This window comes from Halyomorpha halys, unplaced genomic scaffold, assembly GCF_000696795.3.
Source record: "Halyomorpha halys isolate HHAL.00 unplaced genomic scaffold, Hhal_1.1 Scaffold831.1, whole genome shotgun sequence".
Classification (NCBI taxonomy): Eukaryota; Metazoa; Arthropoda; class Insecta; order Hemiptera; family Pentatomidae; genus Halyomorpha; species Halyomorpha halys.
Window position 1 is genome coordinate 25151 of NW_027110085.1, and position 14957 is coordinate 40107.

Here is a 14957-nt window from a genome sequence, read left to right on the forward strand (position 1 = left end):
GAGCATAACTTATGTAATTTAAACTTGTGGGTTGAATCGTGAGTGACGAAAGATGAGGCGGTCGAGCTTTCGGATTTGGAACCATCAGTGTATATTTGATATTTAGAAGATAAACGAAGATAAACATTATCAACATTAAGTTGATAATGTTTATCTTCGTAAGAGCAGCTGTGCCATGATATCCACCTTGTTTTTGGAAAACAATTTTACTTTTTGAAAAACCGTTGGAAACAATTGAACGTAAAGAGCTGTAATTAACGTTCATATTTACTCTACATAAATAATTAATATTTACATCAATACTAGTATACATTATCTACACGCACGGCCTGAGGATCATCGAGTCCAGTCTATTCCCCAACATGACGGGTAAAGCAGGGATCTCCACTTAGCCTCTTAAATTCGAGAGATTAGAAATTAGATCGTAATTCTGATCAAATCATCTCCTTGCACAACCGTTGGTCTAGTAACAGTACTTCCTCAGAAAGTACTGAACCTCTGACTCTCCATGGGTTGTAGTGGTACAGTGTAGTGGTTCTTCTTATTCTCAATAAATCAATTAAACGTCGACTATTATATTATAATATCTGTGTTTAGTTACAACAACCCCTCCGCCACAGTTTCTGTCCATCAGTTCTCTTTAATAGTATCCCAGTACCCAAATCTTCGCGATATCTTGGTTTCTTCCTCGATAAAAGACAGCTGGAAATCACAAACTAGACTTAAAAGATAAGAACTCAACAGACGATTCAGCCAACTATTCTTAATACTCAGCAGAACCTCTCATCTCTCAGTGGACGACAAACTTCTAATCTACAAGACTATGGTTAGACCTATCTGGACCTACGGACTTGAACTTTGGGGAACAACTAACGCATCCAATCCTTTCAATCCAAAATGCTCAGAACGATGGTCTCCCAATTACGGTTCCAACATAACACTACTCCATGATCTTCATATACCTTATGTTCTCAAAATTCCAAACCCTTTGATTTACTAACCTCAACAGTCCACCCTGAAGGTTGAAGTGGCAGATGCATTGAGACCTAGTGTAAAATAAAGACAACAATTAGAATTCTGGCAATGGCGAGAAGACTGCGCTGGGATCTGGAAGATCCCTGCTCTACCCGTCATATTGGGGAATAGACTGGACTCGATGATCCTCAGGCCGTGCGTGTAGATATTGTATACTAATATTGATGTAAATATTAATTATTTATGTATAGTAAATATGACCGTTAATTACAGCTCTTTACGTTCAATTGTTTCCAACGGTTTTTCAAAAAGTAAAATGACCTATCCTAGCTTAAATTACCTTATTGTAGTAATATTCTCAGTTTTCTTTTTTTTTGTATCTTTTTAACCCTGAGGAAGCTCTGCAAAGTGGGGTGAAACGTCGGAAAATAAATAGTTGTAAACTATTTTTGTTTCTCTTATGACCGCAACCCTGACCATCTCTTATATAAAAAGTAAAATTATTTTCCAAAAACAAAAATCAATATTTTATGAATTAATATAGACGGATATCATGGCACAGCTGCTCTTACGAAGATAAACGTTATCAACTTTCTTATATAGTACATTAATATAACTTTAATTCAGAGTTGGGCAAAAATTATTCGATTGACAAGAGACGAATACTTTTTTATTCCATTGACGAGAGACGAATAAATTTTTATACGACTAAACATTCGAATAAAAAATTAGTCGAAAACGTATTATTTGAATAACAATTTGATTTTTTTTTTTAATTCACTTATTTTTTTACCACCTTCAATTTCTAATGTATGAAGGTCCCATTTCACATATTTAGACGAATAAAAAACGAAAATGCTATCGATTTTAAGATCCCATATAGCTATATTTTATTTCTAACACATAGGGGCCAATTTTTCAGAATATGAAAATGCTGTAGATTTTAATATGGCAAATATCATGGAAGCTACTTCTCATATTCCGTTACTGTTATTCAATAGAAATCTATACGTAGTTTGAAGAAATGTCCATGATATTTTATAAAATATTGATGTTTCGTAATTTAGAAAAAAAATGGGGACTTCTACTAAACGCAATTTAGCAGCTTAATTACGGCTCATATTTTAGGAAATTTACTCTACTTTCAGTGATTTTCGACTAGGGTTTTAGAGTTTTAGTTACTATAAAAGATATCGAGCTCCGAATAAAAATTTAATTTTTTTTTTTAATATTTATTTATTGCTATTTACAACTGTACATTATAATACATTTAGTAAATCTGATCTAAGTTAAATTGGAGTGTTACAGGCGTGTAGAGAAACTACCCATTGGTTGCACTATAATGATATTTTACATTAGCTGGTCTCGTGGCCATCTTCTTTTCAGGCGCCTCGGAGGATTGTCAGGAATGGAAGAGGGTGCAAGATTAGAAACTAGGAAAATTTAATTTAAATATATTTTTATTATCTTGTTCGAAAATGGCAGTTTTATTAATAATAATTAAAATTATCCAAATAGTCTCAACCTTCTTTATTAAAACATATTACATGCCCAACGTTTTGGCCAATCCAGCTATCAAGAACAATCTTAATTTTAATATCACAGTCTCACATTGATTAATTAAAATATGCAGGCTATTATGCTTAAGTCAATTTAACACAGTTAATATAAACCTTTTGTCAGTATAACATTTATTAATAATTTCTATTTTTCACAATTTTGTATTTAGCAATTAACAACTTATCACAACACCTATTAGGTTATATAATCAACTAAACTGTTGATATCATTCATATCAATGATACCTCATCAGTCTACACATACACGTACTACAACAAACTTCCCTTATTTTACGTAACAACTTAAAAATAGATTTAAATATAAAATAAGGTGTAGATAGATGACCGTAGATTAATGATTAGAGAAGTTTGTCGGGGGGTGCGATCAGCAAAGAACAACATAAATAAACAAAACCATATTTATTTATTTTATGCCGACGTTTCGACCTGAATTTCAGGTCTTCATCAGGGCTCTTATCCACCATACATATTATTCATCATACCTATCATCCAATTACACGATTATCAATCAAGTAAAATTTTTTTTATTATTCAATTATCAGTTATCAATTTTTATCATTTATGATTTAATTCAATATTTTGTATAATTCTAAATTTGTTTGTATACTATTCCTTTTCAATTGTATATTTCTCTAAATGTTGTTGTTATCTCTTTTATTCTATAGCCCTCATGAAGACCTGAAATTCAGGTCGAAACGTCGGCATAAAATAAATAAATATGGTTTTGTTAATTTATGTTGTTCTTTGCTGACAGCACCCCCCGACAATCTTCTCCAATAATAAATACAAAATAAATTAAACTTTTAAAAATAGAAATAAACTTATATTCAACAGAAATTAAAGCACCAATTGGAATGTAAAAAAAAAAAAATTAAATAAAAGAAACTAAACTTTTGGCTTTAAGAAGTGTTGTGATAAGTTACTGATTTTAAAATACAAAAATTGTAAAAGATAGGAATAATTATTAAATGATATATTAAATTGACTTGGGCATATGAGAAGAAGATGGATAGGGGGTGCGGTCAAAATATAACACAAATAAGTTGAAATAACTTGTTTAATCATGCCAACGTTTCGGCCAGAATTTCTAGCCTTCATCAGGGCTGCTTGTATGAAATCTGAAACTCAAGTGCCAAGTGCTGTTATGCCCAATTATGACTAGAAAGTTTAACAAATCAATGTGAGACTATGATACAAAAAATAAGATTGTCCTTAATGATGGCAGGATCGGCCGAAACATTGGACATGTAATATGTTTTTTGATAAAGGAGGCTGAGTCAATTTGAATAATTTTTAATCTTGAGAGATAGTTGACCGTGGATGACTTGGGTCATCACTGAAGATGGTTGGGGTGCGGTCAAAATAAAACACAAATAAGTTGAAGTAACTTATTTAATCGTTGCAACGTTTCGGCCAGAATTTCAAGCCTTCTTCTTCTTCTTTTTTTTGTTAAACTTAACTTATATTTTGCTTCTTTATCTAATATTATGGTTACATATTTCATATGTTATTTATATTTTCTTTCTCTCAATTTTATTTTTCTTTCCATAATTTAAATTTTTAAATTATAAATAAACTAATATATTCATATTTCTTAGCATTACATAACTTAATTTTTATTTTTATTCCTTAATTGTGTTATTTTACCTACTTATTCCATTACGTATGTACACATTTTATTTTCCACTTCTTTCATCACTTTATTTTATTAATTCCATTCTGTACAATTATTTACTTTATGTCATTCTGTTTATATATTTTTTTAAAAATAAATAATTTAAATTCTATCCATTATAGTCTCAAAACCTTTTATTTTTCTTATAAGTCCGACGTTTCGGCCAATCCGACCATCTTCAGTGGCAATCTACTACCCACAAAACAGCTTTTATTACATGTATGATCCTACAACCATTTCAAAATACTAAACATTATTATTTATAATTTACCTTACCTTAATACAACTTTGAAATTATATAATTTAAAAAACTTTATCACTATATAAAGGTTATAAAGGTTTTAAGGAATAGTGTCTGTGATAAATGATTTTGTTTTAAGTGAATATTGACTAATTAGAAATTGATGTTTTGACCTGGGCAGAATAGTCTGCATGGAGTTTAGAGTTTTTTAAATTATATAATTTCAAAGTTGTATTAAGGTAAGGTAAATTATAAATAATAATGTTAAGTATTTTGAAATGGTTGTAGGATCATACATGTAATAAAGGCTGTTTTGTGGTAGATTGTCCGTGAAGATGGCCGGATTGGCCGAAACGTCAGACTTATAAGAGAAATAAAAGGTTTTGAGACTATAATGGATAGAATTTAAATTATTTATTTAAAAAAAATTAACCAGTCTCAAGAAAATATTAAGATTATAAATTAAATTCTGTTTATATTTTATTTTCTGTATTCATTGGTTGTTATCTTGTTCTGTTCTTAGCCCTGATGAAGGATAGAAATTTTGACCGGACCCCCCAACCATCTCCTCGTATTTGAGTAATTTTTATTATTGTTAATGAAAAATTAATTTTTTGAAACGTTTTAAACAGCAGCCATTTTTAATTTCCCCCAACTATGTTAAGAAGTGATCAATTTTGACTATTCAATATATATGAGTTCAACATAGTAATAAAAAGAAATAGGTTGAAATAAATTCTTTTAATTACCCGGAGCTCTTGGAAGCAGAGACCCCCTAAAAACAAGATCATTTGGAATGAAAGTCATCATTCAAAAGCAATAATGATGTGACTGACTTAATCATGAAAACCCGAACACTATCAGTCCCGACTGATGCTTAACATTGACATGAGATTCGTATAAGTCAAATAGCTCATTTGGCCATTATTTCTGTGTTTGTCCAATAGAATAAAATAAAACGCACGATATGAATGAAGCACTAGCAGGGCTATGCTACACTTTCTCCGTACTCCGACAACTTTAAATTTTGAAATATTTAAAAATTTTCTCGGTTATCCATTAGTATTACCGATCAATCTGAACGTCAGTTTTTGATTTTGCTGTTTATTAGAGTAAGAAGTAATATCTTCTAGTCTGTTTCAGCCGGAGGATTGAAGCCATGTAAACAATCTGCAGATGACTATAACCAGTGTATCGCCACAGAGATATACCGAGCCATCCAATTCTTCAAAAATGGTAAGTAAAAATTTTAATTTAGTGAGTAAACATTTTACAATCATTATGATTTCACCTACTTTTGTATAGGTACATCCTTCAAGACTTGATTGTTAGGTTATAGTCGGGATGAATGAGGATCTTTTTAGAAGTTGAAGCCGATTTAATAACTCCATCCAGTTCTTCTTGAATTCCTTATCATAATATGATAACGCTAGGATCACCGTTGGTAAAGGAGGGTAAGGAAATGGGGGTTTTTAGGAAAAAAAATTGTATTGGTTCAGGTTCCTAGAGGAAACTTGTCCTCTTCAAGTATATCCTGGAATTAGAGGAAATTCTGCTGTCGAATTATCTAGTGTTAAATAAATTAAAGTGAGAACAGGAGGCTCAGTGATAAGACACTGTGCTACTATCTCCAAGAACCCGCATTCGATTCCTGCTGTGGTAGATAATTATTTTTTGTTTCAGTATAACCTTGAGTAAGCCCTGTGGGTACGGGAGACCTCCGAAGTTCAACCAGCCTCATGAAGTGAGTTGGTTTAATTAGGCAAACATCTGACAGTCGAGCATGATCTGATTAAATCACCCATCCCTACAATCCGCCTAGAAGGTTGAAACGGCAGTGGCATAGAAGTCTCTTGGCCACTGCCGTTTCAACCTTCGAGGTGGATTGTAGAGATGGGTGGAACTGAATAAGGATTGAACTAAAGGTTTAGGACAATTAAGAAGATTTATATGGAATTTTGAGAATTCTATTGTTTGGTATGAGGTCAAGGACAAAAGTGATATGGAAGTCATGGCGCAGTTTTCTGTTGGAAACGTATTAGGGTATATTGACTATGATTCTAAGGATTTTAGATTGAAAGGATTGGATACTTCGATATTTGATAGTTTAGCTGTTCCCCAAAGTTCAAGTCCTTAGGTTCTGATAGGTCAGGGTATAGTCTTATAAATTAGAAGTTTGCTTTCTATTGAGAGATGAGAGATACTTCTGAGTATTAAGTACAGTAAGGTGAATCGACTGTTGACTTCTTGTCTTTTAAATATAGTATGTTGGTTTCAGGTGAATTATTTGTCTAAGACGAATCCAAGATAACGCACTGTGTCGGATCTGGGTAAAGATATGTTATAAAGAACAGGCAGAAGCTGCGGTAGAGGGTAAAAGTCACATGGATGCATTTGAATTCATTGACTTTTATCCGCCATTGGTTGCACCATTGATCAATCCGGTTGATGTGTGTTTGGAGATTGAATGAGGCTGTTACAGGATCAGGTTAGGACATAATAGCTGTATCATCGGCAAATATTGACAGGAACGTGTGGGGATTGATGGGAATGTCAGCAGTGAAGAGGATGTAGAGGACAGGACCCAGGACACTGCCTTGGGGAACTCCTGCCTCGATCGATACATTTACCAATAAAAATTATTTTTCTTAGGGTGAAGTTGTTGGTGGTTCAACCATCCGACGTTTTGCTGCCAATATAAATTAGACATGTTCAAATGCTCATTTGCAAATTTCTTATTTCACTCATAGCAGGGCATGTGTCAAGGTTGGATCCATTCTCCGTTGGTTGTATATTAAACATGTATAATCTTGAAACAAGCCTATCTTGTGGAGATGACTATGTGGTCAGTTGTCAGGCGGAAGTAGCCTAATGCATCTCTTATAGGGAGGTCAGTTGGGATTGGGTTTTCTATTAAACACTTGTATCTTTTCCCTTCCACCTTGTCCATGTGTGTTTTTATCATTTCTTCCTTAACTATGATCCTTATCATTCTTTTTATGGAGCCATAGGATCTTGGATGGACCGTTTGTGGCAATGGCGCCCCCCTCTCTGACAAGACTATCAGCCTCTTCGTTTCCTGGAATCCCACAATGGCTAGGAATCCACTATAGGACCACATTAGTGTCAGTTCCTGGAGGAGGGATTTGCATTCCAAAACAACACCTGATAGACTTTTATGCATTAAAAAAATAAAAATAATTCTTAATCTTTAATTAAATTTAAATTTACGACAAGAGCATTTAAATTAGATTTTATACTAAATATAATTAAATGCATTATTTTACAAAAAAATAAAAAGATAAGTTAAATGAGACTTCTTAACAGCAGCAATGCACACAATGTAACTTAAGTTTTATATTTCCTTCTTTATATCTTTTTCGAGAGTTTTGAATAAAAGAATTATTTTGCAATTTAATAATCTCTTCCAGAATCCTATATCATAATTTAGGTATGCTCTGATTTGTCGATTAGGCACTCAGTAATTAGCTATAGCTGAAACTAATAGCTAAAATTGTCATGGATACGACCCTTATTCTTGAATGACCTATTGACAAATAAATATTGTATCCATGGCATTTTTCTCTCTGCTCAGGACCCCAAATTGGCATTCAATCATGCTTGAGGAAAAATAGATTCTCAAACGATTTTGCTCTGAGCAAGCCTTTTATGCATCTGAGGAGATGATGGATTTTGAAACCTTCCAGTATAGAAATGTTATTGGAATACTACCAATGAACTGATTTTTCACAATTTTGTGTCACATTGTGCTGCAGTTTACATTTACTTGTTCTATTGTTTAGTTTTATTCCAATTTTAACTTTGTAAATATCCCAACAAATCCGATCAAATCACCTTTACCCTTCGTTGTGAACCTACCGACTGCCCTACAGTATATATTATGTTGCACTTAATCCTCTCGAACAGATCCGCTTGGCAAACGACTAACTTGTAATCCTCACAGCAGACTGAAAATATAGGAAACCGCAGGTCGATTTCGACTATTACAGTACTTACTAACCAAACGGTCTAACTTCCAATTCATTAAAAAAGACTGATCTACATGACAATAATAAGGCCTATCTGGACATACTGGAACCTTAGAAATTCTCTCGTATCCAATTGTTAAAATCCAAAATCCTTCGTAAAATCCTTAATGTATCTTTCTTTGTCACGAATAAAATCATCCATAAAGACCTAAATGTTTCTTCTGTAACTAGATATCAATCCTTCCATCATAAACTCCCAAACAACTCAAACCCATTAGTTTCTAACCTTGCTTCCTCTTCCATTCCTGACAATCTTACGAGGTCACTGAAAAGAAGATGGAGATCTTATATTGTAAAAAAGTTTTTAGAGAGCTACCAATGGGTAGTTTCTCTACATGCCTGTAACGTACCATTATGATCTTACTTCAAATTTACTTTCTGTGTTTTATGTGTATTACAGCAGTAAATGTCAATAAATAAATAAAAAAAAATGTTTAATTAAATGTTTGTAAATTGACTAAAATATTGGCCTTGCAGGCAATGAGAAGTTGGGAGTAACTCCCCTGGAGCCCTACACATTCGAGAAGCTAGTGGTGGACGAAGGATCGGGACCAGTCGCCATCACGCTAGAATTCAAGAACGTCGAGTTTCACGGCATGACCAATAATAAGATCCTCGACGCCAAGTGAGTTTCGATTCTAAACCAGTTTATGAAAAAATTCCTTAATGTGTGCCATTTAAAAAAAAAAAGATCTAATCAGAGATATATATTTTTTTCAACATTGAAATCATAACCAGTAAAATATCTGTAATCTTTAGTTAATTTTAGACAGGATAAAACTCCCAGGAATTTTATCATGATTATTATTTTTATATATATCACTTTGTATTGTATAAAGTAAATGCATACATTATTTCCTTATTGGAAGATTATTGATTGACCGTGTGTACAGATGAATGAAATATGGTCCGGGTGCGATCAAAAAAAACAAAAAACTCAAATAGATAATTATACTATTTTATTGAGCCAACGTTTCACCCCACCTTGCAGGGCTTCGTCAGGGCTAAAAAAGATACAAACACTATAGTTACAAAAAGGAAAAGAAAGAGAAAAAAAATAAGTGTGAAATAACAGGGGTATAAAATGAAAAGTAAGATATAATAAGAAAAATTTAAGGTAATTAGTATGTATAATTAGTATGTGTAATAGTTTTAGTATAATTATGTAAATAGTAAATGAAAAGGGTAATAGTAACAGATGTATAAGAGAAGAAATATTAAAGAAAGTACAAATAAAGAGATGAAAAAAGAAAAAATACAAATCAAATGATGAGACAGAATGCATACCTGTTTTGACGGCAGTCAAAAAACAAAGTGACGGTTGGTATTGGGAGGAGTGGGGATGGCAGTATTGCCACAATAACGAAAATAATTTGTAAAGTAAACATAGTAAAAAATTTAACATAGTAAAAATTATTTCTTTATATGTTCCTGTAAATACCACCACTAGGTAGTTTCTCTACACGCCTGTATCACTCCATTATAAACTAAAATCAAATTTTCTGTATTTATCTATATAAATGTATAGTTGTAAATTACAATAATGAAAAAAATAGTTAGATAATTAGGTTTCGTATATCGATAGCATACTTCACAGTGGTGCTAAGTATTTGGTTGTAAAATAAGTTCGTAGCGTTTTTTACTGGTGATTTCAATAAAAGCTTCAGATTCTTTTAAATATTTTTAATCAATTATATATGAACCATTTTGATCTATAACATGTTGCCATCTTTCAGGTAATTTTTTAATTCCGTCCACCCAGAACTTCTCAGATTTTTGCGCAACTCCTCTATGTGCGTTTTGGAATCCTCGAGCGAATTAAAGTGTTTCCCGTTCAGAGAGTTTTGAAGGGCCCGAAATAAGTGAAAATCTATTGGGGCAAGGTCTAGTGAATAGGGTGGGTGGGGTCCAATAATTTGGCAAAGACACGTGAGGGCGGGCGTTATCGTGATGGACAACTATGCCTTTGCGATTAGCCAATGCTGGACGCTTTTGCTCACTGCTATAATTTAATTGCTAAATAATTTGCTCACTTTAATTGTTCCAACATAGTTCTGCGATATCCCGTGTCGTACTGTGAGGGTTGACTATGACCAATGCTTGAATTTGGTCCTCATCAACAGTTGAAGGACGATCCTGGCGCTTTCTTCTAAGGCATCATAACCATACATACTGCAAATTTTGTTAACCGTCTGTGCAGCGGATTTTTCTTTTCTGAAATAAAAAATCATTAAATGACGAAAATGAATTTTTTTCTCTTCCATTTTCAGCAAGCAAAATACCACTTAAAGCTAAAGAATCTCCGTTGAAACTAATGCATAAAAGCACCTTAACTAATCCTTTTTTTTTAGAATATATAAACATAATTGACCAAGTAAATATGATTTTATAAACACAGAGAGAGGATTAAATTGAAATTTTGAAAAACGCTACGAACTCACTTTAATGAACTTTATAAACAATACAATTATAAGGTTTTCTCGTTTAGGGAAATTAATATTTTTCAATTAATTTTCCTAAAAGAGAAAACCTTAATTGTATTTTTCGTAAAGCAACTGGAAATGTACTTAACACCATGTGGTTAATTTCACAACCATATTAGATTTCTAATTATTTTTTTTACTAAATTTAAGAGTTTCAAAATTGATTTTTTTAGATATATTTAAATTTACGTATGCTAAAGAAAAACGTGTTGGGTTAGTAGAGAGATATTGAAAAATAATAAATAGTAATAATAAACAAATTTAAAAATAACATAATGAGATATTAATAGTCGATCGTAGAGTAATATGAGGTCATGTTGTATCGTATTTACTGATCGAACCCTCCAACCATCGTCTACTAATATTAAAAAATAAAATATGCCATAAAAACAAAAAAAAAAATTAATAAAAGAACAAAAATAAAATCATACATTAATACTATTTAATACACGTTTCATTATTAAGTTATTATTTTAAATCATAACGATGTACTTCCCTGTTCACCTAAGAGTGTACCAACTCCCATTTCACAAATTATACGAATGTTCATTTAATTGTACTACTCGTTGCTCAACTTGAATAACTGTAATTTACATGTAATCTGTAGATCAGATTGTATATTTATTTCAGTTTAGTATAATAAAAATAAATATAAATATAGTTTGCTACCTTTTTTAAGGATTTTTGTTTTTTATTTTTGATATGTTCAATTGTATTTACATAATAATACATCTAGTAAATTTGATGTAAGATCACAATGGTGTGACACAGACTAGTAGAAACTATACATTAATAGGACTCTAATAACCTTTTTCATTAGGTCTTGAGGCCATCTCTTTTCAGGTCCCTCGGAGAATTCTCAGGAATGGAAGAGGAAGTAAGGTTAGAAACTAGTGGATGAGTCGTTAGGGATTTTATAATGGAAGGATTTATGTCTGGTACGGACTAGATCTAACAGATCTTAGTGTGAGAGTAAGGCGATTTGATGCCACTCCTCACCTGAAGAGGATAGGGTGACCCTGTCACTCAATGGATCAAGTAGGATGGAGGGTGCGTATTGGTCCCTCTAGTAACCTGCAACGATGACCAAATATAAAGGTATTTTGAGGTACTCATCCCCTGCATGGAGCCGGAACCTCAAGTACTCACAAAAGAGGAGATGACCACCATACAGAGATTGGCTCCGCTGAGGGTCACGAAGACCAACAGAATGGTGTCACATGAGGCAGTACAAGTGCTGGACATAAATGCTCCTGGACCTCATCCTTAAGAAGGATGTCCTTAAATACGAGGTGAAGAGACAGGTGCCCCACCTGCGGAGTTCCTGAAATAACAGAACATGTAGTAGTAGATTGGTCCATCACAGGACACACGGCCAGGTTGACAAGAAAGATAGGAATTTTAGCTTTCGGACTTCCCCATTTGATGGAAAAAGCGAATTATCCCTTCTACAGGGAGTTAGTTTGTATGATGGGAAGTGCTTTATCAGCCGATATCGGCGAGCCATCGAAAGAAGAGGAAGTTGTATCAGACTGAGACCAGGCTGATGAACTGCGAACTGCCAGGAGGCACCTGGGTGGATGCGGACCACGATGGCTGGACCTACCAGACGCATGTAGAGAACAAGGGGCAGCCCATGCACCTCAGTAAGGGGATCAACCGAGCTATGGGCTGCACCACAGTAAGAGGATCAACCGAGCTATGGGCTGCACCACAGTAAGGGGATCAACCGAGCTATGGGCTGCACCACAGTAAGGGGATCAACCGAGCTATGTGCTGCACCACATTAAAATATATTAAAAAAAAAATTGTTCCTAAAAATGACATGGACTTCCCCCCCCCCCACTATGAGAATACTGCATATGTTCAGATTAGCCTTATTACAGTCGTGTAGATCAGTCTTTTGTTGGAAGTTTAGACCGCTTGTCTAGTAAGTGTAATAGTCGGAATCGACGTGAAATGTCCTGTCTTTTCAGTCTTGTATGAGGATTCCAAGTTAGACTTTTGTCCAGATAAAGTCCTAAATAGCGGATCTGTTTGACAGGAATAAGGGAAATATTATTAAACGATACAGTAGGGCAGTCGGTAGGTGTACTACGAAGAATAAAGGTGATTTGATGGGATTTATTTTAATCCTCCATTGTAGACACCATTCTTCGATGGTTGTGATAACTTCAGGATTCGAGTTTTCAATTTGCTGAGAGAGTAAAATAAAATATTACACGGTGATCGCTGAAAATAATTTTATATAATAGAAAGATAACCAGATAAATGTTACTTTAAATGTGTATTGTAATTATTATTCTATGAGGGCTAGATGTCTCAGAATAAAATTATTTTCTATTTTACAGAAACGATTGGAAAACAGTTTCCTTTACGACGATGATCTATTCCATCGAGATACTCGGTGACTACACTATTTCCGGAAAGGTCCTAGTTTTGCCGATCCAAGGAACCGGCAAGAGCAATATCACTATGGGTGAGTTGAGTTGAGTTGATATACTATCGATTATTTTTTCCCGAATAATCCTTACAATACATGCCATATGATTGATATTTTCAGTTGATGTGGAAGCTAAGGTGACAATCAAACTGAAGGAAGTCAATAGCAATGGAAAACATTACATCCAAGCGGAATCCGTTGACTTGAAAATAGCCCCAAAGAAGACCACATTTGACTTTCAAAACCTATTTAACGGAGACAAGCTTTTGGGTGAGTACATTCTTGAAGGTTAATTCATTATTTTTGGGATGCGACTCTTCTAACAATATTTAGTCAATGGGGTTTATGCATGTTATAATTTATTTTTATCAATCAACATATAAAAAAAATTAAGTGAAAACAACATACAAAGACATTTCACCAATTATCAGGTTAACTGATAATAGTATTTCCAGCCCAGTAGAAAAAATCAATTATTTCAACCCAATTTTTGATTACTTCGATGAAAAATATGTATAATAAATAGTCAAAATTGATGAGCCGGCTGTTTCAAATCGTTAAAAAAAATCATTTTTTTGTATGAAGCTCTATATCTTTAAACTACCTACAACATTAGAAAACCTAAGAGGACATCATTTAAAGTAAAGTAAATTTTGTAAAATATGAGCCCCAATAGAGCTATTTACATTCAATAGTTTTCGAGATTTAGATTTTTAAAAAGCAATACTTCATAGCAAATTGCCTCAAAAATCAGTAGTTAGTGAATTAATAATGAGAAATCTATATCTAAAAAAAAATTCGACGTTCAAATTATAGAAAGTTTAATATTCTACAATGTAGTGTATAATTGATAAATAATAAATTGATTTACAATTGTTATAAAATTTTATGTGCAAAATTTATATTCATATTCGAATATCGAAGATACATGTTGTAAATTAGGTATACATATTTTTTAAAATATATGTCTAATTGTTACACAGTTTTAATATAATTATCGCCATGCTTGAAACGTATAGTGTAAAATATATAATATATATGTAATATATATTACATATACAATTTTATTCAAAATAGGACAAAATCATATTAAGTTTAGAAAAATAAAAAGACATAAGAACTGGCTTTTAACAGTATCTTAAAAAGAAAATGAAATTTATAACTAGTATATATATTTTTTCTATGTTTAAATACAGATAAGTATTTATTTATTATAGATTGAACTGCAGAACAAAAGCTCTAATATAATGGAGAACGCATTAAATGCAAAAAAGATATGGAGAAATCTGAAACAAACTAATAAAACGTGTATAAATAGTAAACACACAGAAATTAATCTGATTAATATATATATATATATAAGTTACGGTATGAGTCAGCTGTTATTTCGATGTCAGCTGACTGAGGAGATCAGCTGATCGAGGGTATATAAGAGATGTACCGAATACAATAAAGTGGGTGTTTTACAGCAGTTCAAGCGAGTTAGATCTTATTCCTTCTTCTCTGTTTTT

General features: G+C 32.8%; 1 protein-coding gene and 1 long non-coding RNA gene across 3 annotated transcripts in view; one reads left to right on the forward strand and one right to left on the reverse strand.

The window, feature by feature from the left end:
* LOC106686491 (protein takeout) overlaps positions 1-14957 on the forward strand; it is a 28905-nt gene that overhangs the window by 5156 nt on the left and 8792 nt on the right. Inside the window, exons 2-5 of the mRNA XM_014429840.2 lie at positions 5615-5707; positions 8998-9145; positions 13355-13482; positions 13567-13716. Coding sequence (XP_014285326.1) covers positions 5615-5707; positions 8998-9145; positions 13355-13482; positions 13567-13716 — 519 coding nt within the window. The remainder of the gene's footprint in view (positions 1-5614; positions 5708-8997; positions 9146-13354; positions 13483-13566; positions 13717-14957) is intronic.
* The window catches only part of LOC106686493 (uncharacterized), a 35736-nt gene continuing 30469 nt past the window's right edge, over positions 9691-14957 (reverse strand). For both annotated transcript variants that reach the window (XR_001344014.2, XR_010843651.1), the window contains exon 4: positions 9691-10734. This is a non-coding gene — a long non-coding RNA (uncharacterized lncRNA). The remainder of the gene's footprint in view (positions 10735-14957) is intronic.